The sequence below is a fragment of the Malania oleifera genome, chromosome 12 (assembly GCF_029873635.1).
Source record: "Malania oleifera isolate guangnan ecotype guangnan chromosome 12, ASM2987363v1, whole genome shotgun sequence".
Classification (NCBI taxonomy): domain Eukaryota; kingdom Viridiplantae; phylum Streptophyta; class Magnoliopsida; order Santalales; family Ximeniaceae; genus Malania; species Malania oleifera.
The window spans coordinates 57285063-57312565 of NC_080428.1; the positions used below are offsets into that span (position 1 = coordinate 57285063).

At 37.5% G+C, this 27503-nt stretch overlaps 1 protein-coding gene across 5 annotated transcripts; it reads left to right on the plus strand.

Annotated features, from left to right (window-relative positions):
* Nucleotides 1-779: 779 nt before the first annotated feature.
* On the plus strand, nt 780-27503 carry LOC131144384 (homeobox-DDT domain protein RLT1-like). 5 transcript variants are annotated; one of them, XR_009133801.1, is made up of 19 exons: nt 850-1571; nt 1686-2180; nt 3112-3191; nt 3726-4121; nt 4207-4296; nt 4391-4555; nt 4644-4866; nt 6769-6869; nt 7784-7870; nt 7977-8126; nt 8222-8377; nt 14868-15077; nt 15147-15824; nt 15921-16457; nt 20428-21063; nt 21224-21325; nt 25293-25556; nt 25899-26919; nt 26998-27503. XR_009133801.1 is itself a non-coding variant. In XM_058093008.1 (19 exons), exons 1-19 carry the CDS (start codon nt 1439-1441, stop codon nt 26667-26669), a joined length of 5133 nt encoding a protein of 1710 aa, XP_057948991.1. In that variant the 5' UTR covers nt 850-1438; the 3' UTR covers nt 26670-27503. The 5 variants fall into 5 exon arrangements, 3 of the variants coding, with proteins under 3 accessions (XP_057948990.1, XP_057948991.1, XP_057948992.1); XR_009133802.1 differs by having other exon boundaries at nt 27173-27503; XM_058093008.1 differs by having other exon boundaries at nt 3726-3900; nt 4042-4121; nt 25899-27503.

Consider the following 27503-nt stretch of genomic DNA (forward strand, 5'->3'; position numbering starts at 1 on the left):
CAAAATTTGTTAGTAACTTATATTAAATTTATATAAAAACTTATTCAAATTCTACATTTAAAAATTAGTTTGACTCTGTTGTACATTGGACATTGCATTCGTGTTATATGTATGTTTAAGAAATCTTAGACTATGTGGGATCACTTTAAAAGAAATCTTACATATCAAAATCTTGAAATGTCATGTGCCAACATAATACTGAGACATTTCATTAAAGTGATGTCACTGGAACAAAATTATCATTAATTATATTAAAATTTATTTAAATTCATATACATTCAAATATGAGACTTAATTTTAGGTTCTCAAGTACCATAGACATTTATTAGGAATTCTTCGACAAGTAAGATCTAACTAACAAATCACAAAATATAACCTATCGAAATAGTGCGAGACTTATTAAAACACAACAAATTTTATAAAGAAATTATTTAGACCACCTAACAATATCACATATTTAATAACTGATTATATACGTAAAATTAGAATGATTTTGATTTAAAAGTTATTGGTTTACTAAACTTTTCTTAAATCGCTAAATCATTCATATTCAAAAAGCATCATTAATACCTAAAACATAATAATTTTTTTTTCTATGTTAAAAATTTTTAGTATGAAGGCCATATTTTACAATTAATAACGCGGTCCAACCCGGTCCAGTGGCCAACCCAACCACAGAACCAAACCGGTCCAGCTCAAATCCAGTGCCAGCAAAGGCGGGCCGGGCCCCACCAACCCACAAACCCAAAACCCCAGCCTCGTCGCGGCGGCAAACGGTTGCCGAGCCACAAAACCACGGGCTCAAGATTCAGGGGCCAACCCAACTAAAATAAATAAATATTAAAAAAAAGAAAAATAGAAACCCAAGAACAATCGCCCGACATTCATTTTAGCAACTCCCGCGACTCGAAAATTCTTGATTTTTTGTCGATTTTTTCGAGTTTTCCTTGGTTTTATCAATTTATGTTCACACACGAACGAATTCCTCAGTCATTGGACTGTAACGTTTTTCATGCGGAAAAAAGCTATAATCATCAAATAACCAAAACAAAAAGGAAAGTTGAAAAAAGAAAAATGGAAGGCAGAAGGAACTGTTCGTCTGTTATTACTCACGACTCTTTAATCCGTTCCTCGATCCTTCCTTCATTTGTTTTTTCCTTCAATTTTCACGATCCCCTGTTACTATTTTTATTTTTGTTTTTATTAATCCGCTCTCGTTGTTGCTATTATTATTTATTGATATTCATATTGGTGATATTCTGTATTTATCGTTTGATCGTCCGCATTTTATCTTTCTTCGCTGTCACGGCATTTAGATATAGGGCAAGGAAGAAAATAGGATGGTCATAGGTCATTGGAAACCCTAGTTTCTAGGTCGAGATTTCTTCTGGGTGGGGGGTCGATTTGAAGTTTTGATCGGTCTCGATCTTCTTCTTCGATGGAGGCTGCGTCGGAAGGAGACAACAGAAATGGTGGGGGCGATAAGAATATTTCCGGCGAAGGAAAGAGCAAGCCCAAGCGTCAGATGAAGACGCCGTTTCAGCTGGAAACCCTAGAGAGAGCCTTTGCGTGTGAGTACTCATTTCTTTCGATTTTAAGTTCTGCGATTTGTTTATTTTTGTTTAATTTGTTATTTGTTTGTTTCTTTGATTGCTTGGTTGTTCGTTTCTTGATGATTTGGTCAGTGGGGGCGTATCCAACAGAGTCGTTTCGGGCAGAATTATCTGAGAAGTTAGGGCTATCCGACCGGCAATTACAAATGTGGTTTTGCCACAGAAGGTTGAAGCAGAAGAAGGAGACATTGGCAAGAAGGCCACGGGCTACGGTTTCATTGGATTCTACCAGAGATGAAACCATGATGGTCGCTGAGCCGGGCAGTGAGCATTTTTCTGGTTCTGGTTCTGGTTCTGGTTCTGGTTCTGGATCCGGGTCTGGGTCAAGCCCGTACAGGCACAGGGAACATTGGAAAGGTTTATCTCGGAGGGTGGCAGTGCAGTCGATGATGATTGATGATGACTTGCCAATGGCGCAAGAATATCATGAATTGCCGTTGTCAGTGTTGGAGCGTAGAGCAATTGCTCTGGTAGAGTCTCAGTTGGGGGAGCCTTTGAGGGAAGATGGGCCAATTCTTGGCATGGAGTTCGATCCATTGCCACCGGATGCTTTTGGGGCACCTATTGGTACTTCCAGTGTGTTTTGTTATCCATTTTGATTTTGTCCATTGCCTATTTGTTTAAGTATTTTTTTAAAATTGTTAGCCAAGTGATTGGCCTTATGTAAATGGGATTGATTTTCACAACTAAACGCCATATTTTGAATTTATAGATGTGTAAATCTTAAGGTGATGATATTGTATCCTTTTTATCTTCCAAACTATATATTGATTTTGGGTGCTACTTTGCATGTATGTGCACTGACAATTCATGATACCTGACATCTTGATTGGATATTGTTTCATGTTTGCTTGGTTAAATATGTACTACTACTATTACAAGAGGAAGTTTCTCCTTTGGTATCTCTTGGTCACTCATTAATGAAAATTACCATAAAAAATATATATAGAAATACAGAGCGGAAGTGTCAGAAGGATGGTTATATACATATAACTTGCAACGTATACCATGAGTCCCAGTCTTCATATGGCTGGTTTCCAGGATAGCTGCCAGTGTTTGTGCATGCACGAACATCCATCACCTCTAATATTCAATACTGGAAATTGTTTGTAGAATATATTGAACTTTAATTATATGATGCCTAATTTTCTTAGTTTTTTTTATTTTTTATTTTGTCTATACTTGTGCTTTGACTAGCACTGTTCAGAATGGATTTAGAAATTGGGAAGTAATATGAGAGGGTTTTTTTTGTTCTTATTTCTTGGTCCAGCAGTTTCACATGTTTTTTTTACTAAATATGATTTTTTATGAGACTGTTGAGTCATAAATTGGGATATGAATCTTTTTAAGAAATTGTCCGTTTCTCTTACATGCCTGGAATAGCGTTGCTAGGAACCACATTCTTGTGATACCAATTGGCTTGTAATAAATTAATTCTGATGTATCAATTTTATGTGTTATGTTTCCGCTGATTTCTTAAATGTTTCATGTGGAGCAGCAATTTTGGAGCAGCAGAAGCAACCTGCAAGTCCTTCCAAGTGCAAAATATATGAAAGACATGATGCCCGCTTTTACAAAGTGCGTTCTCAATTATCTTTGTTTGAATCTATGTGCTTTTGAAGTATATATTTTGACTTTTTGCGAATGGTCATGAAAATGTAAGATCATCAGAGTGCTTGAATAATGATAGGTCTGCAGTGACTGTCCTTAGTGGCCTCTTATATTTGTCTTGTTTTTTGTGTGCATTTCATGCAGTATTTGAATTATTTGTGTGTGTTCTCATAAAATTGTTTTTAATTGGTCACGAAGAGAGAGTGTCCGAAAATCGATGGTCTAAACTCCAAAATTGAGTTCATTAGAAGTCCCAAGTTCAACAAATATAAGAGCTAGGTTATGTAGATCAACTTGAGGATGGGGTGGCTGGTGGGTACTCTTGCAATGTTTTTTTTTTTTTTTTGGGGTGGAAAATATTTTTTACAAAGTTATAAAAGTTGGTAGTTCAAGTATTAGGTCTCTTCTGGGGAAGCAGTTATAATTCATATTTTTTGGGGTCCTTGCAGAAAATAAGAGTTTGACTTCTCCCTTGTTCATCTGAATTAATATCTTTGCTAGGCAGTTGCAAGGCCCCTAGGTGAATATCAATCTCTTAGACATGAGTCCAGTATGAGATCTGATGCAGATGGAGGAGTTGCCCCACCCCGTTTCTATGATTTGGTGATCGATGACACTATTGCCAGGGCTTCAATGCATAGCAGTGACCACCTTTCCAGGAGATTTGGAGTCCAAGGTAATGCATTGCTTGACCCTCTTTCATTTGAACAAGATACACAGGAAGACATCTACTCATCGCATCCAGGGGGTTATGACCATCTTCCACAAAATACTTCCTTTACAAATGTCGAAGTGGGTGTTGCCTGTCCAATTATAGGTCCAGAAAATCAAGATGCGTCACCTGATAGGCAAATATCTCGTAATGAGGATATTCTGCGGAAGAAAAGAAAGCAGAAGGTATCCTATGACAATTAAATTATTTTACAAACTTCTTTTTCCCTTGCTCATGAATGAGGAATTATGGTTTAGTTGTATCTTGCAGACCGAAGAAGTTAGAATGACAAGAGAAGCTGAAGCTCATGAGAAACGGATCAGGAAGGAACTTGAGAAACAAGATGCTTTGAGGCGAAAGGTCTGGTCTCATCAGTCATTAATCTTTGTCTTCTGAAGAACTATTTATTCATTAAACAACTGGGGAAATAAAAAACCTTTTGTTGTATCTTAAGAGAGAAGAACAAATGCGGAAAGAAATGGAGAAGCATGATCGTGAAAGGAGGAAGGAAGAAAAGAGATTGATACGTGAAAAGCAGCGAGAGGAGGAGAGGTTACGGCGTGAGCAAGGACGCGAACTTGAACGGAGAGAGAAGTTATTGCAGAAAGAATATATAAAAGTAAGTTCGACAGCCTTACTTTTATTTTCCAGCTTGTTTTTTGATTTTACAAAATAAAACTCTCTCTCTCTCTCGGTGGTTTTTAAAGGCTGAGAAAAGGAGGCAGAAGGAAGAGCTTCGCAGAGAGAAGGAAGCAGCAAAACGTAAAGCAGCTATTGAAAGAGCCACTGCACGAAAAATTGCTAGAGAATCCATGGGACTGATTGAGGATGAACAGTTGGAACTGATGGGCTTTGCTGCCTCGAGCAAAGGGTTACCCTCAATCAGTTCTCTTGACCACAGTACTATACAAAACCTTGAGTTATTCCGGGGTAGGTGTAGCCTGACATATCCCAGTAAGATCTTTGTATTTCAGTTTAAATCATCTATGTAACTGATCTTTACTTCTGTTTGGTTTCTGGGAAAATTATAGGTATGAAAAAGAAATGAAAATTTCTTGATATTATGTTTTGCGTTTTTTTATTTTTTTCTCAAACTCTTTGTCCATTAGCTGTGTGAATTGGTTGCTTAACCAGATCCTAGATTAACAAATGAAACTTACAGAGTTTAAGATTCAAAATTTTAATCACATCTTTTTTTTCTTTGGGTGGGGGTCTGATTTTGCCTTGTAATCTTGTCTTCTAATCTTTCCCTACCAACCTCAAAGTATCCTTTACATATATTTTGAGATGTAGTTATCTTTTCTAACCTAGTGCATGGATATGCTATGCTGGCCTATGGTTTTTGTGGCTATATGCTATTGCTACTGCCTAGTATTCAGCTCTAGGAAATTTAAAGCTTGCATGATATGGTAATTGTAACTTTGAGAAATGTTGTTGGTATTGCCAAAGGGGAAGGTAGTGGTTATGATTAATGAAACCTTGTGTGATATGGTGATTGTAACTTCGTGAAAAATATTGTTGGTATTGCCTAAGGAAAAGGTAGTGGTGGTGTTTGATTGCAGCAATGTGGTTTAATGAAATGGTGGTAGTAGACTAGTACTGTGGTCTAGGCATTAGGCTATTTTCCTTTAGATGTGGAATTATGAAGTACATTCTCCCAATCGTAAATAGTGGTAAAGATCGCAAATGTTGTTGTTGTGTTTTGCATTCAAAAGAAGTAAACTATTTTTTGGGTATTCAAACTTATCTTTTTGCTTTAGTGATGGACCAACTGACTAAGAGTATTCAAAATGAGGTTCCATGGCGTATGTTGTTTGCAAATATATATTTTATTAATTGATGAAACTAGGGACGGAGTAGAGGTTGAGTTAGAATATGGAGAGAAGCTTTGGAATCTGGAGACTTTAGGATGAGTAGAAATAAGACAGAATATATGAAATATAATTTCAGTAATGGTAAGAGGAATATTAGAGACAAAGTTAAACTTGATGATGAAATAAATAACACTTGTGAATTTCGATACCTTGGATCTATTATGCAAGTCGAATGAGAAGTTGAAGATGATGTAATGCATAGAGTTAAAGCAAGTTGGGTAAAATGGAGAAGTGCTTCAAGTGTGCTTTGTGATTGTAGAATACCCTTAAAATTAAAAGGGAAGTTTTATAGGACGGCTATAAGACCAGTTATGTTATATGGATCAAAATGTTGGGCAACGAAGACACAGAATAATCAAAACGTAAACGTTGCCGAGATGAAAATGTTTAGATGGATGAATGGTATAACATTGAAAGATAAATTAAGGAATGAACATATTTACGATAAGTTAGGTGTAGCTCCTATAGAAGATAAGATAAGGGAGGGACAACTCAGATGGTATGAACACTTGCAACATAGGCCACATAATGCGCTAGTGAGGAAGAGTGAGTTAATTATTGTGGGGGGTAGTAGAAGGGTTAGAGGTAGGCCTAAAATAACTTGAAAGGAGATGGTGAGTAAGGATTTAATAGCCCTGAATCTGTCAAAAGAAATGGTCCATGATCACATAAATTGGCGGAAAATGATTCATATAGCCGACCCCACCTAGTGGGACATAAGGCTTGGTTTTGTTGTTGTTGTTTTTGTGTTTTGCATTCAAAAGTAAACTATTTTTTGGGTAGTCAAATGTATTTCCATTATTAAAATCTTTCATGCCCCAATGGACACTAAAACTTTGGCCACTGTCCTATAATTTCATGTTCAGTTTGTTCATGTGAACTATTATCTTGTTTATAAACTCATTTGTTTTATTTTGTTTTGTTTTCTTCACCACTGTAAATTTTCTTTGTGTTACAGATTCTTTGAGTGCATTCCCACCAACATCCGTCAAATTGAAGCGCCCATTTGCAATAGAACCTTGGATTGATTCAGACGAGAATATTGGAAACCTTCTCATGGTATGTTTCAATGTTCTCCAAAATAATGTAAAATTGTTAGATGACCACTTTACCTAGTAGCTTAAGCTGTTAGGCTTTAGGCCAACAATGTATATCAAGCTTTAAACTCCCCCCCCCCCCACACGTGCAGCCTGGCAGCACATGGAGAGATAAGCACACGATAGATAGCATCATAACACCCATTACAGGGAATACAATTATTTTTTGAACACCACACAATAAATGCAGGGAACGAGATTAGATCACTAGAACCCAGGACCTCTTGGTAACCAGCTCTGATACCATGTTAGATTACCACTTCACCTAAAAGGCTAAAAGCTTAAGCTGTTAGGTTGTGGGCCAATAATGTATATCAAGCTTTTAAAAAAATCTTTTCTTATTTTTATTTTGTTAACTACAAGTAGACTGTATTTGGAAAACAGAGGTACAAGGTGGCATCTCATATGCATAGCTCTGTCTAGGCCCCTGTACAAATGGTATATCTGTGATCTTCTCCTTTTACTTGGTAGCTTTAACCCATGGCAGGTTTTTCTTGTTTGGTGGCAGATGTCTATTTTTATTCCTCTATTATCTGTAGATTTTTTTACTGTTTTTTAGGCAAGCTGGCAGCAAACCTCAACTTTGGGGTTGCTTATGCAGCAACTAATTGAGCTAATAGTTTTACACTTTCCTCCTTTTTTATTTTAGTTTGTGTTTTTATAACAAAATGTTTTACATCACTGTTGCTGGAAACAGGCAGATGCTTCCTTCTCATTTCTTATCATCTTTGGATATTTACAAGTTCATGCATTAGTGCTTTGCAGTGTTCTAGATTCCATAGCAGTAGATGCATTGTTTGATTATTTCATCAATTTTTTTAGGTTATGCATGTGATGTCCCTCCTTTGATTTTAGTTTTAATCTTCTGCTTCTCAGGTTTGGAGATTTTTGATAACTTTTGCTGACGTTCTTCAGCTTTGGCCTTTTACTCTTGATGAGTTTGTTCAAGCCTTACATGACTATGCAAGTTCTTCATGAAGTCCCTCTCTCTTTTATGCAAACTGTTTTGACTTTCTGCATCTGCTGTTTGTTCTTTGTTTATTTTTGTTGCTGAATTGGTTTATTTCAGGATTCAAGATTGTTGTGTGAGGTACATGTTGCTCTTCTGAAAGTGGTTATAAAAGATATTGAGGATGTTGCAAGGACAACTACTGGAGGAGGAACGAATCAAAATAGCATTGCTAATCCTGAGGGTGGACATCCATCAATTGTTGAAGGGGTAATCTTGGCTTGTCAAGTACATTTTCTTTTTGAAGCTCCTAGTGTAATGATTGTAATTGAGAATTATTTTTTAACATTTACTTCCTTTGGCAGGCATATTCATGGGGTTTTAACATTCGCAACTGGCAGCAACACTTAAGTGCACTAACATGGCCTGAAATATTACGTCAATTTGCATTGTCTGCTGGGTTTGGACCAAAATTAAAGAATCAAAGTTCTGAACCAGCATACTTGCATGATAACACTGAGGTCTTTTTTTAAATCTCATTTTCAGCATTTATGAGTCATCACCTGTGTCAGATGTAGTAATAGATTACTGTGTTAATAATTTAATGTTAATGAGTCTTTGCTGTATCAGGGGTTAAATAGATTATGCAATTAAAATGTGAATATTTGCTGGATAAACAGATTTGAATGGATTATGCCTGCTGTATTTATTTTATTGTACACAGACAGAAGAAATCCCAAATTAATGCAGTAATTCTATAAAATAAAATAAAATGAGGGAATGACTTGTGTAAAGAAAAACACTGCAATGGAGGCGTATCTCACCTTTAGTGGCATGGTAGAAGAATTTCCACAGTACATCTTGATAACAACAGCTATGATGGCAACAACAACAATTATGACATGGTAGAGAACTGCTGGTTTTGTTGGGGATTTTATGTATGCATGTGTTAGTAGTTGTGGGTATAAGTGCTGGACATGTAAGTTATTGTACAGTTAATCATTTTGAAGTCAGAACTGCTGCTGTTTCTCTCTCTGTGCCACTCTCTCTCTCTCTCTCTCCTGCATGTTCCCTTTTCTGCTTCTTTTTCCTCCCTTCTCCCTCCTTTGTCTTCTTCCTCCTCTCTCATCTCTGTTCTGTTCTCTTCCTCTTTCTGTTCTCTCCCTCCGCTTACTCTTCTGTTCTGGTTCTGTCCTCCTGCTGCTACTTCTTCTTCTTCGAATATCTGCCCTATTTATCTCAATTCTCTCTCTATCTCTGAATTCTACTATTGTTCTACATGAAATTGGCGCCAGAGAAAACCAAGATCACCATGCCACCATTGAAAGTTCAGAAATTGCAGGAACTGAAGCACAGTTCATCAGCTTGCAACTTCTCCAGAAAATTAAACTCATGCCACTGGTTTGACTTGCTAACTTCCAGCAATCATCTTGCAACGAAACCCACACCGTCAAAGACAGACCCCCTTGAAACACCCTCATTTGAAGTTTCATTGCCGTCCGTCCACTGGAGAGCCCCCGCGCGCTTGATGGAACCGATCCTCCTTCAAACTCTCACACTTCCTGCATATTCCTTGATACACCACCACCATCACTAGAATCCTTACCCCTCAATTTGCCACCAGCCGGAGCACCATTGCCAGAGGACCCTTGCTGGTGGTGCATGTGCCCCTAGCGGTGGCAGCCATCAAGTGTGAAAACTTCCAGAGTGTTTTCCTGCTTCCAGATTTGTGAGAAATTGCCTCCAGGTGCAAATTTTGGGTTTCTTGAGATTTTAAAGCAAACTTAGGAGAAATTCAAGTGTTAGCCTGCGATACATGTCTGGAGGATAAGTTCTGTGCCAACACTGGATTCAGACTTCATTCGCCAGCATTCAGATGAGGCCTAGCTGTCACATTTTGAGATTTACTGCAGCAAATTTGATTGTCCTTCTCGAGATTTTGATGTTAATTGGAAAAAATCCATCTTCTGTAGTTTAATACATATTTTTGGACGATAAATTCAGTGTGCCAGCCCCCTTATCCAATTTTAAAGGTGACGTTTTCTTGGGGCATCTGCAAGAAATTGTAGTGAAATATTTGAAGAATATCTTGAAACTACAAATTCAGAGCAAAGGCCTTTTGGTAGCATTGAATGAACCCACATTACTTGTACTCCATAGAAATTGATTTAATGTTTGCTTATCTATTCGTACTTGCTTGCATTTGCATCAGTCCGTATTTAGTTATTTACTTTCCGGTCAATTGCAGAAAATGACGATGTATATTGAAGGTCAAACAGCTTTGTCGAATGACTGAAAATTGAACCCTAGCTCTTGAGACCCATCCTCCCCGCCTCTAGTCGTTGAACATCTCTGCCTTTGACCTCTCGCCCAGCCTTGATTTGTCTGACATCTCAGCCTTCGACTTCCATCCTAGCCTCCAGTTGACTCACTGGAAATCACAGCGATGGTCTTGGCTTAAAAAATATTTGCCTCGAGCAGGAGCTTTGTAAGAGCCCTAGCTAGACTCATGACCCTCTTCTCTGTCGAAGGCTCATAGTCTCTTCTCTCCCAAAGGTTTGAAGCCCTAGCTCCCCCTCTCTCTCTCTCTTAGGCCCACTGCTTCCCATCCTTCGTTCATCTTGCACCTTGGCTGCTATTGAGACCTTTTCTCTCAAAGACCAATAACAATGGGGAAGGAGGAACTCTCAAAGGCTCTTTATGCCTCTTAGTCGCAACTTTAGTAGTGTTTAATCTGAGGATACGCAATGGTTCTCTCTCTTGCAAGGACCTTGAATCACTCTCCTTACTCTCTTGATTGAGATGCTGTTAGTTATTGATGATGGGGATGCGTTCATTCTAGATCAAAGGGAAATCTTTGATCTGAGATTGGATAAAGTGGGAAGGTTGGAGCTTTGTTCGTTATTGAGAAGAATTGACAGTGTAATCGGTGGGTTCGATTTTCTTCAGCTGTCGCAAAATGGTTCTCACAGGGATTCTTATCTCTTGCTGGAAATTTTAGCAAGGGTGTTTGTAGATCTCGGGTGAGTTTTGTTAATTATTGGATGGTGATTCATGCGATGAGGGCAGGGAAATTCTTGGAATTAGAGCACGGATGGAGAGTCAAAGGATATTCTGTTTTTATCCCTTAAGGATCCGAATGCGATGGCTGGTTTCGGTTTGGGAAAGAGTTTGATGTTTTGGCGAGGTTTTGTTTGTCAGGTTTTGATGGAATTGATAGTAAAAGGGGGAATGAGAATCAATCCTGGAGTCATATAGTATAGGGAAATTTGATGTTAATGGAGTTCCTTTGATTCCCATGATTGGTGCTTGCTTGGTTCCTAATGGAGTTTGTTCAATCTCTGAGGATGTGCCAGAGGTGGTGTGTGCTTGATGTAAGGGGAATTTGTAAGAGAGACCTTAGTAGAAAGATCTGCACGACCAATCGGCGTCACTAAGGGAGAAGGTTTCGGCAGAGGAGGTTAGTCATGAGGTGGCTAGGATGTGGGCTGGGTCTCACATTGTTTGATCATGGAGGAAATGAAGTTAGGCTTCATGGTGGTAAATCTAAGACAAAGAAGTGTTAGAGGGAATTAGCGAATTTGAAGAGTTCAATGAATAATGATGGGAAGGGATTAAAGAGGGGCTTCCTTGGATAAGTTCAACTTTTTATTTTTATTTTTGTTTAATTTTTTACTATTTGTATTTGTTGTTGTTTGTTCTTTGCTTTTGTTTTTGTTTTTCTTTTAGAGGATTTAGTATCCTTGCTTTGATTGTACATTCTCTTTCTTAATATATTGTTTTTTTTTATATAAAAAAATGTTTACTCTCTGGTCGGGAAAAAGGAAAATGAGTCAATTCTGTGTATGTGGTTCCTACATAGTTGGCAATTCTAAACAATTTTTGGACCAATTGTGTAGTCTTAGATGACTTTCATCTAGTGTCAACCGATTATTACCTTAAATATAGAGAACTCATTTATTGGTGCGCTCTTAGTAAGGAACCTAGAATGATATTTTTTTTCAAGAAAGAGTTTAGGGATGAAATCAAAGGTATATAAATGTTTGAAAACATCCCACTACTCTATCTGAGGCTTACCGTATGGCTTTGGAAGTTGAGAGATTTCTCTAACTACCAACCTGCAATGCCATTTCCTATTTTAAAGAACTTCATCAGACGATATCAATTTCTCCATGGTCATAAGGTTTTCCTAGATCCTCCCATGATGTGCAAGGGGAAACTCAAATTGTCAAGGCTAAACAATCAAACAACAGAAGTGCCCATGTTGTGTAGTTGTGTATTGTTCGTGACTTCATAAATTATTTGCATATTACTATAGCACCATTTTTTGATTCTTTTGTGGACATAAGTCATGAATCTTCTCAAAATGAGGTCATAGACTTGTCTTTAGTGACCCTAAACACTATTGCCGCCTCTAGGCTGGAGATGGACCTTGACTTGTCACCAAACTTGGTTGTTGAGACTTGCAATGAACATCAAGATGAGTTTCCAGCTACTAGGACAGATATGTTTGTCAATAACCTTGCTCTTCAACCCCAATTTTCCATTTCTAACCCAAAGAATGAGGAACAATTGGTTGTTTTAGATTTCTTTGAAAATTCCCTTGAAATTATTTCTCCTTAATCGTAGTTGATTTTGCGATGACGAATTTTTCTTGCCGTCGCCAAGCTCACGACCATGCCAAAACCCTTATGCAAGCTCATGACCCTATTTTCTTTTGATAGATGCCTTTTGCGCTCACGGTTCTCCTCACGATTGGGTCTCTCGATATGACTCACCTCATCAACAATTCTCCTCATCGTCTCCACTGTGCAAGCTCGCGACTAGGGAAGTCCTATCATGGTGGGACTCTTGACCTTCCCATGCTCCTAATCCCTAATATTTTTTGTCTTCATAACCTAAGTCGATAACCTTCTTTCACACCCTGTCGTCTTCTCTTTTGACAACCCATTTTCCACTGTAGCCTCTCTTCAGTTCTGAAGCCCCTTTTGGCAAATTCTCTTTGGCTGTCAGTTTGATTGACCTACTTCAGTGTTTTGTCTTTTATTCTTCTACTCTATGAATTGATACTTGAGTTTCCTCAGAAGCTCTTCTTATTTCCTGCCCTCCACATCAACCAAAAAATAGTTGAAGGGATCAGCTGTTGACCCTAGTTTCTTTTGATAGATTCCTATCGCGCCCACGGTTCTCCTCATTAACAATTCTCTTCTTCATCTCCATCATGCATGCTTGTGACTAGGGAAGTCTTATGATGGCGGGACTCTGACCTTCCCATGCTCCTAATCCCCAATATTTGTTGTCTTGATAACCTAAGCCGATGACCTTCTTTCACACCTTGTCATCTTCTCTTTTGACAATTTATTTTCCAATGTAACCTCTCTTCAGTCCCGGAGCCCCTTTCAGCAAATCCTCTTTGTCTGTCAGTCTTGTCGACCTACTTCATTGTTTTGTCTTTTATTCTTTTGCTCTATGAATTGACACCTGAATTTCTTTAGAAAAAGGGCAGCCTGGTGCACAAAGCTCTTGCATATGGAGAGTCCTGGGAAGGGGCAGACCACGATGGATCTATAGTACGCAGCCTTACCTTGCATTTTTGAAAGAGGCTGTTTCCACGCCTTAAACCTGTGACCGGTCACATAGTGACAACTTTACCGTTGTGCCCAAGTTCCCCTTCGCATCAATCAAAAAATAGTTGAAGGGATCAGCTGTTCAAGTTGCTTTTGCGATCTATATATGTACTCTTCTCCAAGCCCACAATTCTCCCCTGATTGAAACTGCTACACCCATTTTATCATATCATGGCTGCTGCACAATCCCAAATATTTCTGATCTCACTGCAATGTATAAGAATGTGAAAATCTGTCTCAGCTCAATGATTTTGAAAAGCTATTGTCTAACAAACATGCACCAAGAAATTGATCCTGCCCGTTACAGTTTCTTGATTAAGTTTTCAGACTTCATTTCGCGTAGATAGTTTTGTTCAAAGTGAAGTGAAGGTTCCATTATGGTATAATGTTTGCTTGAGGGATTGTATTTATGGAGAATGGACTTTGGAGTCTTAAGGTCATTATTTCTTGCAATAGAAGGTAGTCTGATGGTTGTGCAAATGAGAATTCTCTAGCATTTTGCTGCTGGCAGTTCAGTGGATTTGATGGATTGCAATGAGAGAATTTGAGCTTCTCGGTGCAGGGTAGTTTTTTCAGATTCATTGTGGTGAGCTACTTCTAGTGCTTTTGGAAGAATGTATATGCAGGGGCACTGGCAGGCCTTGCATTGTTAGCTTTGTTTGTTTTTTGTTTTTGTTTCTTTCTTTTATATTTGTAGGTTTTTCAGGAGAATGGCAGGATGCCTTGTCTTCTTTTTGTTGTGCTCCTTTCTTCTTTACTTAAGGAATCATTATTTTATCCAAATGAAAAGGAGGATGTACATGTACTCTAGCTACAACAAATTCTAGTCCTTAGACAGGTAATCTCAATTGTTAATCAAAATACACAGCAAATCAAAAGAAATAAAAAAAATTAAAAAATCATTAACGATTCACAAAGGCAGTGGGTCTACAGCTTTCCACCTGAGATTAAACCTTGGTATTTAAGTGGAGAAGAGTAGAGGGGCAGGCCTGTTATCCTGTTGGGTTAGTCGAGTGCCCAAAGAGCCCCAGAAATTATTGTATAAAAAATAATAATAATTCACTGGGGCAGCTGTGAACCTTATTGCACCGCAGTATAACATGAACAATAATTTGCTGCAAAAGTGAAGGTTCTAGGAATCTAGAGTTACATTTGACAGTAAATCAGCAGTGCTACTATAACTTTGGGCGTCATGGTTACAATCACAAAATAAGTTCTATATAGGGACTGAGGTATAAAGGGTACTGCAATTTTTTTTTCTTGGTAATATGCTGTGCATCATTAAGTATGTGCTATTATACTTGATTCGTAAGTAAATGCCTCTTTTTTTTTAGTTGAAAGTTATTTTTTTTAATAAAATGACATATTTTTATTGTTAACTCAGGGTAAAGGTTGTGAAGATATAGTTTCTACTCTAAGAAATGGTTCTGCAGCTGAAAATGCGGCTGCGATGATGCAAGAAAAAGGTTTCTGTCTTTCTCGCAGATCTAGGCGTCGATTGACACCCGGAACAGTAAAATTTGCATGTTTTCATGTTCTTTCGCTCGAGGGAAGCAAGGGCCTAACGATTTTAGAACTTGCAGACAAGATTCAGGTAGTTATTTTAATGCCAAGTTTCCTTGATTTCTATTCTTTTCTCTGATTATTTTTGTTTTGGTCCAAGAAATCTGGACTTCGGGACCTAAAAATGAGCAAGGCGCCAGAGGCATCTATTGCTGCTGCTTTGTCAAGAGATGCAAAACTTTTTGAAAGGATAGCACCTTCAACATATTGTGTTCGATCACCTTTTAGGAAAGATTCTGCTGATGCTGAATCAATACTGTCAGCAGCCAGAGAGAAACTTCAGACATTAGAAAATGTGTTTTTGGCTGGAGAAGATGCTGAAATTTTTGGAAGAGATGAAGACTCTGATTGTGATGTTGCTGAGTTGTCTGAAGTTGAAGATCTTGGTACTCCTTTGATCACAATAAAAAATGCTGACCATTATGATGAAGTAGGCACATGTTCAGAAACTGGAAAAGGGAACTTCGATTTTAATGATTCTGTTAATTTGCACAATGGATTTTATGCTGCTGGAAAGGATTATTCTCCATCCCTTTTGAGTTGCTCTAGGAATGCAGATGATACTATGATTTATCATTTTGCTACTGGTGAAGACACCAGTGCAAGTAAGCCTGATTCGGAAGGCATAGAGATTGATGAAAGCAAGTCATACGAACCATGGGTGCTAGGACTTACAGAAGGAGAATATTCTGATCTGAGTGTTGATGAGCGTCTCAATGCCCTTGTTGCCTTAGTTAGTCTTGTCAACGAAGGAAATTCAGTTCGTACTGTTCTCGAGGTAGCCTTCTGTTTTTGTGATCTATTGAATTCCTTGATTATGTAAAAAAAATAAATTCATTTTCCTGTCTGCAGTCTGATACTGTGAGCTGTGCAGGAACGTTTAGAAGCAGCAAATGTTCTTAAAAAGCAAATGTGGGCAGAGGTGCAACTCGATAAGAAACGCATAAAAGAAGAGAATACAACCAAATTACGTCATCCATCTTTTATGGGGAGTAAGGCTGAAACAAAATTCTCTAGTTCTGCTTTAGAGGAGTGCCAAAGTCCATTGCTTCCTGTTAAGAAAAATGGTGGGGCACCTCTCGCTGCTGCAGCAACTCAAGAGTCGGTTATTGGCCCCAACAGTTTTCCTGTTGAAAGGACCTTGGCAGATCAAGATTTTTCTATGGGTCCAGACAACTTCTCACATCAACAATGCAAATATGCTGCAGAGAGATCACGCTCACAGCTAAAATCTTATATTGCCCAGAGAGCAGAAGAGTTATATGTGTACAGGTCCTTGCCTCTTGGTCAAGATCGGAGGCATAATCGTTACTGGAAGTTTGTTGCATCTGCTTCTAGAAATGATCCTGGTGCTAGCAGGATTTTTATTGAATCACAGGATTGCCATTGGAGGCTTATTGATTCTGAAGAGGTAAACCGACTCTTGGTTCTACCACTTGTATTGCTACTATTTTTTGGCATGTATTTAGCAGTTTCATGTATTTATGCCTAAATAGGTAGACAAACATATTGCTAGTGGTTGTTGACTAAACATCTACAACATGTTTTTGTAGCCCATGGTTCATAGCATGGCGGCCTTTGACTTGAATGTCTTTTGGGCTACAAATTTGCTCAATATGAATATTTCACCTGTTGATTAGTATGCCTAGATGCTTGGGGTTATATTATACATGAAACACTACAGAAATGCTGACACTAAGAACTGTGGTACACAAAATAGGAAGTTTACCATGCTGTAATGAGTTATGAAGGTGAAACTATTAAAAATGTGGATTTTGAATAAAATATTCTCTACAAGGATGACTCAAAATATTTCAATGAGTTATTAATATGCATTCTGAAATTAGTCCTTTACTTTCAAGCCAAAGCTTTTAAATTTAGAATGATTGGAACTTGAATTGTTGGTTATCCAAATCAACCTAGGTAAATTTTTTTCATACAAATATAACTGTAAATTCAGAAAAATTGGCTGCATTTTGTGTAAAAGTATGGCATTTGAGAATTAGGAAAGTTAGCTGTTTGAATATTATTAGTTCATCCACAAAATTGTGACAATTATTTTGCTAATATTGTTGAAATATATCTGCAAAATTTTAAAAAATATGTATTAGTAAAAAAATCATCAGCAATTTTGGAAATTTAAAAACTTTATGTAATCTGGCCATTAATTTGTGGATCTTGGAGTTTTACTTTGTAAGAGGATGTGTTTTACTGTCTCTCTGATCAAAATTAAGCTGTTATCCTCACTTTTAGTAGATGGAAAAAAAAAGGGATGATAATACATCAATTCTCTTGAGTAGGATGATTGATAATGGTTTTGATAGAGGTTTGGTGAAAGGGATTAAGGTGGGGCATGAGGATTTGTGTCTATCACATCTTCAGTTTGCAAATGGTACTGTTATCTTTTTTTTTGGAGGATATGGGTGGGCTCTCTAATGTGCTAACTGTTTTTCCAGTTTTCAAAGAGTGTTGGGGTTAAGAATTATTTTTTTTTAGAGTGGTCTTGTGGGCATTGGTCTTGATTCAAGTCCTTTTGCTAGGTTAGCAGCATGTGCTCTATTACTTATAGGTGGCCCCTAGGAGGCAATCCTATTACTGATTCGTGGAGACTCGGTCTTTGAGAGAGTTTCCAGGAGGTTGGATGGGTGGAAAGGAGCATTCTTTACAATAGGGGGCTCTATTACTCTTGTCCATGCTTATGTGTCGTCCATTCCATTGTACTATCTATCCCTTTTAGTGACTGTGCAGAGATTAAAGAAGTTGACTAAGGACTTTTTGTGGTCAGGACAAGATGAGCGGGATAAAGACCATCTTGTAAGTTGGGGGACTGAGTAGGTCTAAAAGGAAGGGATGCTTGATTCTTTGTTATTTGGGTGTCCAAAGACATCTTCATGGTGGGAAGTGGTTGTTGTGTTTTCTTTTAAAACCTAAGTCTCTTTGGCATAAAGTATCATAGTAAATTTGGATTGCTAAAATGGATGAATGGCAAATGGGAGTTAATATCACTTAATTTTTTGGAAATTTGTGTCTGAGATTTATTATTTCTTCTTTCCTAATGTCCAATACAAAGTTGGTGATGGGGAGAGAATTTGTTTTTCAAGAGGGTGGGCATTCTTGGGATTTCCATTTTGTGAGAAACCTTAATAGGAGAGAGACTAACAAGCTTGTTATTTTGAGTAATATCCTTGATTCTTTTCATGTCCTTTTGGGGAATGTTAGAAGAGTGGAGCAGTGGGGCTTAGATTCTTCTGGGGAAGAGTCTTGCAAATCTTTCTTTTTCATTTGATTCATGATCTCAGTGCTCTACTCTATTTGCCATTATTCTTTAGTTTGGAAAGCTAAAGTATCTAGTTTGGAAAGCCAAAGTATCTTAAAAAATAAAGGCTTTTACTTGGACCTTGATCCTTGAGAATATACCTTGCCTCAGAAGCAAAAACCTGATAAGGTATTGTGGCCTGTTGTTTCTGTCATTTGCTTTAGGAGTGGGGAGACTTGTTCACAATTGTTTTTACATTGTCCCTTCGCTTGGGCTCTTATGATAAGCTGTTTGCTATTTTTGGTGAAAACTGGGTCTGCCCTTGGTCTTTGAGGGGGTTTCACACTAATATGTTTTGGGGTTTTGTCAAGGGGAGGAGAAGAAAGCTTTGTGGCGGTGTGTTGTTATGGTGATAGGGGATTTGGTTGGAGAGACGCCACAAATTTTAAGGGCGTGGCTACTTCTATTAGCATAAATTGGAGGAAAAGGATTCATGTAGCCGACCCCACTTAGTGGGGACTTAAGGCTTGGTTGTTGTTGTTGTTGTATGGCTACTTCTATTAACCTTCTGTTTGGTATGGTGGTTTTAGGCAAATGGCTTCTTTTGAAATATATCCTTGGAAGACTGAACGAGATTGGTTGGCTCATTGAGTTCTTTTATGTTATTGTTTCCTTTTTTCTTTTACTGTTTTCCCTTTACAGAGTTCTTGTTCATGTTTTTATTTTGTTTTATTGTTGGACTCTCTTCCTTAGTCTAATACAATTCTCTTTTTTTTTTTTAAAAATCGTACATCAATTTTTAATATAGTGAATTCTTTGGTACAAGTTTCAGGGGGAGTGGAAGGGATTTAAGATGCCAATATGACATAATCTTACACGATTTCATGATTTTCATGTGAGGAGGGTTTGCAAACACGCACAATTATATTTGTTTATATATTTTTGGACAGGACTGGAAGTTCTCAGTTTTTTAAATCACCTTTTTCTCAATATAGGGAGGTTCTTAGGTACTGTTTTTTTTGCAATTGGTGAATACAGTAATTCTTCCTTTTCTCAGAAGGATCAATTAAAGTGTCATTCTCTTTAATGATCATAATTGACCCTCCCAATTTTATAGGCTCCAAATAGAAACCCAACCGCAAGCATATGATTCATCAGCTAAAACTTGGGCCCTTTGTTTGTGCTAGGGGTGTATTCAAGTTGGCACAGTGGAATATTTAACTCAACTTGAAATCTATTATCTTGAAATTGTTAAGCCTGAACTTGACTCAACTGTGAGTTCTTAAAACTCAAGCTTGGCTACATTAAGCTCAATTTGATAATAAAATAATATTAAATGCATGTATAAAATACAGTATCACTTGTATAATATAAAAGCAGTAAAATTATAAAAGGTCGATTAAGCTTGCGAGTAGCATTACAATACTCAAATTCAACTCATTAAGCTATTCGAGTAGCTTGAGCTTGTTTCAAACTCTAGTAGAATTAAATTGAATTAAATTGAGTTATAGATCTAGACAAGGTGTGAAGCTTGAGTAGCTTTAGAGTTGGCTTGGCTCACTTATAGTTATACCCTTACTCTGAGCCAGCCTGACTTTTGCTTCTGGGGAGCTCTTTAATAATCACTCTGGGTGTTTGAGGATATGTTCTACAAATTTACATCAACCGATATGGACATGCTTTGTATGATTTAGCATAAAAGAAAAGATGAGTGTTTATATTCTTATTACCTACCTTCAAAATACACTTTTTTCAACAGAAATGATACATCTTCAGAGTCTCTGTTCTGAATTGGTATGCTGTAAAGACATAGAAACTTCTTATCTTGATTTTGCGTAAAACTATGCTGCTGCCTTTATTTATGTTCAGAATGTCCATTTGGAGCAAATAGTTGGCATGTATAACAGTTTTATTATGTGGATTTTTTTTTTTTGAATTGATCTCAGTAGCTGAGAACTGAATTATGCTTTTCGCAAACTGTTTGAAAGGACAATATTTCCTAGTGTAATATTTCTCAATGTTCCCTGGATTTATAAACCTAGTAGTTTGTTAATGGAACTCGTATATGTTTACAATTTGATTTTTTATTGATTGTCTTTCTTCATTCAATTGAATTTGAATGTAGGCCTTTGATGCTCTTTTGATGTCTTTGGATACACGTGGTATTAGGGAATACCATTTGCACTCAAAGTTGCAGAAGATTGGTGCATCCTTCAAGGAAAATGCTCGAAGGAACTTGCAGTGTACTAATGCTCTGGGCTATTTTGAAACCAGTGCTGAAAATGAAGTTTCTGAAATGGATTTGAGTCCTCATTGTACCCATGGCTTTGACAGTCCTGGCAGTATGGTTTGTGGTTTAAATCCTGATACTCTGGAGTCCTCTTTGTCTTTCAAAATTCAGCTTGGAAAGAATGAAACAGAGAAGGAGGCTGCTTTGAAAAGATATCAAGATTTCCAGAAGTGGATATGGCGAGAATGCTTTAATTCATTAAAAGTATGTGCCAAGAAATATGGGGAAGAAAGGTGCACACAACTGTTGAAGATTTGTGATATCTGTCAAGATTCTTATGATTCTGAAGGCAACCACTGCCTTTCTTGTCACAAGACATTTGGAGAATTTGATGAAAACGTAAACAAATTTTCGGAACATGCGATTCAATGTAGAGAGAAAAGGAAGCTAGATGCCTGGAATTTGCATTTATCAGATTCTTCTCTTCCCCTGCGAAGCAAATTGATCAAGGCTCTCTTAGCTTTCATTGAGGTAAAGAGAGTGATAATTTTGATGAACATTTTTGTCGGGATTAGTAACTTTTCATTTTGATTTCTTTAATTCAGATTTTATTGTTTTTTCCCCTATCATACTTTATATTATTTGTCATTTCTCAAGTTGGCTAAGACCATTTATATTTTTGAGTTGGCAGGTTTCTATTCCTTCGGTGGCTCTTCAATCTTTCTGGGAATACCATAGAAAAACTTGGGGTATGAAGTTGTGCAATTCATCATCCACTGAGGATCTTTTGCAGGTTATACATATTTTCCAATTTTATTAGTAATTGTACTCTTGCGTATTTGCTTTTTTTTTTTTCATACAAGTCTAATTTGTGACGGCCAGTGAACATGTCAAAATATTAATTCTTTAATATGGTTGAGCATGTAGGATAGAAAACTTCTCATATTCTAATTGCCAGTGTTTTAAAGGCGTTCTTAAGGGAAATGACTCAATTTGTTTTCAGGCAAAGTGCCCCAAGGTATATTTTAAAATGCAAAACTCCCCAGATGCGTGCGCCTTTTGAAGCTGGGCATGTGCCTAAGCCAAAAATTCACATCTTTCATGCCTCACGAGTTTAAAATGTATTGGTTTCCCCATCAACCTGTTTTCTAAAGTATAAAAAATATTTAAAAAATCAAAAAACAGCAAATTAGGGCACGAATGCCATTTGTTCATGCAAGCTCCACGACCCTCCTTGGTGAAGCAAATCTGATGAAGCATTCCTTTCAATGAAGCAGCTTCCTCGACTAAACACCTCCTCCAACAAAGTAGCTCCCTTGACAAAGCATCCCCCTTGATGGAGCAGCCTTTCTTCGACAAAGCTCTATTGATCTTCTCTGGCAAAAATGCTCCTCTGACACCGTCCTCTCTCTCTGGCAGGCCATGAAACCCAATCTTCGAGAATATCCCTCTCTCTCTCTCTCTCTCTCTCTCCAATGACCCTCTCTCGTTGGGTACGGTTCTCAGTCAAGCTGATCCCCCTCCCATTTTCATTTTTACTGGGGGTGAATGCACGTGGCTGTCTCATACAATCTATGGGCAGTTGGCTGGTTATGTGTTCAGAGTTTAGATTTTTTTCCCCCCTAAATTCTCTTTTAGTTTTAAAATTTAGACAACAAAATTTATAATTTATTTTAATAAATTTCATATTAGTTTTTGTATGTATGATTTATTTTTATATTTTAAAATAAAAAATTATATTCTCAAATGTCTTACGCCTAAACGCCTCGAAGCTTATGCCTTGCCTCGCCAGGTTTAGAACACTTTGCCTTACCTTCGCCTTTTAAAACACTGCTAATTGCCATGAAAAACCTTAAGGTTGTATTTGGGAGTATGGAATTCAGGCCTTGGATTTTAATGTGGGTTTAGATGAGACTCAGTACAACTTTATATGCATTTTACTCAAATCTGCGGTATTTAAATCCACACATATCCAAACCAAGGTCCAAATTCCAAGCTCCCAAACATGAAATAAAAGTAATTTATTGTTTAAAGTTATGGAAAACTTATGCAACACTATTACTTATTTGGACTGTCGCCACCCATCTTTGTTTATATGCAAATTTTAGGAAAATAATGGAAAACTTGTGTAACACTATTACTTATTTGGACTGTTGCCACGCATCTTTGTTTATATGCAAATTTTTGGAAAATAACTAAGTTTTATTATCTCAAATTGACACGTGATTTATGCAAGTAACATCTTCACTGACTTCATTTGGGAAAGTTGGATATGTTAATTGAAAGGCATTTGTAACAAAATGCCAAAAGGATGGCATGTTGTGCTAGAAAGGACAGGAGCTCCCAAGACCTATGGGGACTGGAACACCAGATTCAGAATCTTTTGTTTGTTTTAGATTAAATCCAAGTATGAGTTGGTTGTGCATGAATATTCTGTTATGACTCTTATGATCAAAGATACTAAATTTTGAGATTCTATTGAGATTTTGACTTCCATCAGACAGAAATATATTGGACTTGCTAATGTTTCTTGTGAAAATAACGTTCAATAGTTTAACCATTTTTGGAAGATTTTGACTTGATTGGATTTCTAAAAACACTTGGGGAGAAATTGTGTTTCTTGTTTACGTCAACACATCACTTGCCACTTAAAGGGGCTGTTTATGCAATAATTGAGAAGAATAATTAGGGCAAAAGATGAACGATGATGAAGTGTGTGAAGTGTGATGATCTTTTCTTTACTAGGGCAGTTTTTTTTCTATGAGTGCATTACAGAATTGGTATGTGTGTGAAAGAGAGAAGGGGGAGTGCTTTTTTTTTTTTTTCAAGATTAATGGAGAATTATATTGAGAATAGCAAAGGGTGGATTAGGCATCATCAACTAAGCAGGGAAAAAGAAAAAAAAGCAAAAGAAAAAAGAGTAAGACTAGGACAACTAATGAAGAACAACTCTCTAGTCCCTTCATCAAGAAGTCAAAAGAAACTCCTATAAGCATATATTAGCTGAGCACCAAAGTGGCTCCAGGAACACTGCCCTGCACTATAATAGATTATCAAGAGTATTAGGATCCTTGAAGGTTCTAGCATTGTGCCCCAGTGCTCCAAACCTATACAAACATAGTGCTTCTCCACAGAGTCTAAAAATCTACTGAGTACCAAAGTGGCACTGGGAACACTGCTCTACACTCTAATAGATCATCAAAAGTATTTGGATCGTTGAAGATTCTAGCATTGTGCCCTAATGATCCAAACCTCTACAAACATAGTCCTGCTCTATGGTTCTTTCTTTCTCTCTTTATTGAAACCTGAGCGCAACATTTTGTTCGCAGAAAATCTATTCCCTAGAATAGAATGGTCAATATAAAAGATTTGATATCTTACAGAAGAAGCTGTTTTCGTCGTAAGCGACAATGGAGAAATTGTTACAGATTCATAACTTGGAATAGACAAGGAAAGAACATTCCCTAATTTCAACATGGGAATGTCTATTCTTATCGCATCCCATGTTGGATGGAATGGCATAATCTTTTGCATGATGATTTTTTTGTCTAAATCATTATATTGCTGGTTTTTTAATTCTATTCTATTCTTTTCCCATTCTGTTTGTAAGATTAGATAGTTCATGATCCAAGCGTAATCTAAGAGAAAGCTCATGCTTTCCAAGAAGGGTAGTTTTAGAAGGTGAAAATTGGTAAAAAGAAAAAAAAAAATTTTTAGCTATTTGTGCTTTATAACATCTTGACATTGATTTATAAAAGCTACTATCTTAATTATTGGCCTCTATGTGCAGAAGCAACATGTGCACTTGTGCTTGAGACACCACTTACTTTTCACATACATTATATTTACAATATTTTGATTCTTAACCATGTGTTATCATTTCGAGTATAACTTTTTATAGTTTCATTTGGAGTTTCTATGTGTCACATTACATCTTTCCCATAATTTTCTAGGTTGAAATTTCATTGAAACTTTATTACCTTGCTTGCAACGACTTGAAAATAATATACTGGTTTGTCATTAGTTACAAGGTTCTTCTCATTGTGTGAGCTCAACCATGATCCCAGTCTTTGCTCAGAAGCTTGTAAAACTTGTGGTTCTTATGTTAAGAGGATCTAGAACCTCAAGTCTATAATAATTTTCCTCAAATACCTTCATTTTACAGATTGTCTATAAAAGTATCATTGTCATAAAATCTATTAGTTAGAAGTTGTAAGAAAATAAAGTAATTGCTGTATTCAGATAAAGTAGAATTCTTGCTTTCTTTTTAAAATTTGGGACCGAGTTATCATAATTCATTTTCAAAAAAAGTAGAAAATGTTTAGATTATAGAGATGTTTGAAGGACGATTTTCACAACATATTTCCTAATGAGCTTGAATCTGTTTTGTGGTTTAATCCATACTCCTGAACCCTGAGTCTTCCAAAGACATGTGCTTCACCACTCCCAGCCATGAACCTGCTTCTACTTTGTTTTTATTGCAACACTGGTTAAATGAAGAACCTCAGGACATTTTTCTTTGCTTTTATTGAACATAGTCAACATTTATATTGATGTTACAAATAAGGTTAAGAACTGGTAAGCCAACTCATGTTTGTTCTTCATGAACAAATTGTATGCATACAGCAAGTGCAGCAGTGTGGTGCACCCTATTCTGTCACTGCAGGTGTTATGTCTAATTGATAGTTAATTTGATAACTTCTAGTTAATTTGATGACTTCTGGCAGATAACTGGCTAAATTAAACAAGTTTTGTTTCAGGCCTTGACTCTGTTGGAGGGTGCCATAAAACCAGACTGTTTATCGTCAAACTTTGAGACAACAAATGAATTGTTGAACTCCTGTACTTTGTCAGGGAGGGCTGCATGTGATTCTGCTCATCCTGGTCCATTTACTGTACTTCCATGGATACCTCAGACTACTGCTGCTGTGGCTCTGAGACTTATGGAGCTTGATGCATCGATATCCTACGAACAAGATCAGAAGGTTGAGACTCTTGAAGACATGGCAGTGGGAGATTTCATGGTGAATGTCACCCTCCTATCTTCTCTCTTTCTCTCTCTCTAAATATATATTTTTTTCTCAGGTTTCTATTTTTTGTTGGTATATTTTGGTTGGGTGGGGGCATTTCTTGATGCATAACAAAAAGTCAGTTGATCACATGCTGTGCATTGTGTTGGCCGCAATGAATAATTAACCAATGCCTAAGCAAGAGTGCATCTGCTGGCGAGTGTAAATTAGGTGACATGACGAGAAGTTCACTCATTAGACAACCCTAAATTCCAAATAATTGTGAGCTTGATATAATCTATAGTATCCCACCAACCCTCTGAAGAATGATTGTCTTATTGCTCTCTTTGATTGCAGAAACTTCCATCAAGCTATGCCGTAGTCAAGAATACCCAAAAGGTTGAACCGGCAGAAATGGACGAAGACAAAGCAATGGAAGAAATAAACTGTTTGGTCCTTGGCAACAAACATCAAAGCTCTGTATGTCAGCGTGGGGACCGTGGGCGAGGACATGGTCGTGCGCACAATGCTGGGTGGCACAAGAGAGTTACTGGTTCCAGGTCTGAAACCGGAAAACCAATTGCTGGGGACAATGAAAATGTTGATCTATGTGTCAGACAGTTGGGAAGAAAAACACATGGACAGGTCACTGGTTGGGGTCGCCGTATGATTAGGAGGAGACGAACAGAGAACAGGAACATTAAGGAGAGTCCATCTCCATCAGGTCACATGCATCACATCTTTAGCCCTGATAGAAATGAAGAATTGCCTAGATATCAGGATTGGGGGAAAGGGGCCTGTGAAAAAATCAAGATGATGCAAATGGAGGATGCTAGTAACAGCAGCAGTGCAGAAGAGATGGAGTCTAATGAGACTGCCCAGGCAATAGGGCAAAAGTGTGAGAGTTTCAGGCAAGGTTTCGACGTTGCTTCAAATGGAAGGACTGGACATTTTATGGAGGTGAATGAGGAGAATGTAAATAGTGATAATAATGGTGATGGAGAGGATGTAGCTGAAAAGTCGGATGAAAGTGTGGATATGTATGAGGGCTCTGATGGACTAGGGAATGAGTCTGGGAGTGAGGATGAAAGTACAGAATCTGCAGTTTCAGACAGTTGCAGTGATTGAAGTCTAATTATCTTCAGAGAAATTACTGATTCATTCTTAGTTGATGTCCACAGCCGCAAGTTTTTGTTGCATCTTGCTAATGGCTGAACCTGTACATGACGACAGCGACAGATTTATACACAGCATATGCTCCTTTGCTTTTCAGTCACTTGGAGGGGAAAACATAGCCAGAAAGATGAACAGAAACACATGGGGGTTAGAAGAGGAAATAGATGTACCATTTGTTATCAACACCAAATTTAGAAATTAGGTAAGGCAAACAGATTCATTTAATTCCCCTTTTCTTCAAATATTATTTACATCTTTCTAAACCTGCTGCTGTCTTCAGTAATGAAGACAGCCTCATTTTAATTTCTGTGACCCTCTCAAATGATATGCCAATGGCATGATTTAAAGAGGTGCAGCCTCTTCCTGTGAGCACGATCTGAATGCATGCCCGTGCGGAATATTAGTTGTTGCTTGCGTGGCAAAATTCAACAGGCAGCTGTATTTATATGCTGCAGGGGGGAAGAGGGCCATGCTCAAAATTCAGAGAAGAACCTGGCAAGTTCAATTCTCTCTAGCGCAGACAGCATGATCACTAGCCTTTAAATTTCGTGGATCTGCCTGTCAATATTTGAAAGGACCTTTTTGGTATTTAAGATGTACCAATCTGGCAAAAACGATGATGGGATGCCTGGAGTTCTAATGCTTTTCACAAAGTATTGTCATGGCGTAGCACTTGAGGCATGTCTCTTTCAGTATTATTTTACTCTTTTAAGAACATTTAATTGAATCTTCAAAGCAATGGAGACTAACTGCCTGATGCCTCTCCATTAGTTCTTTTCTCCAAAA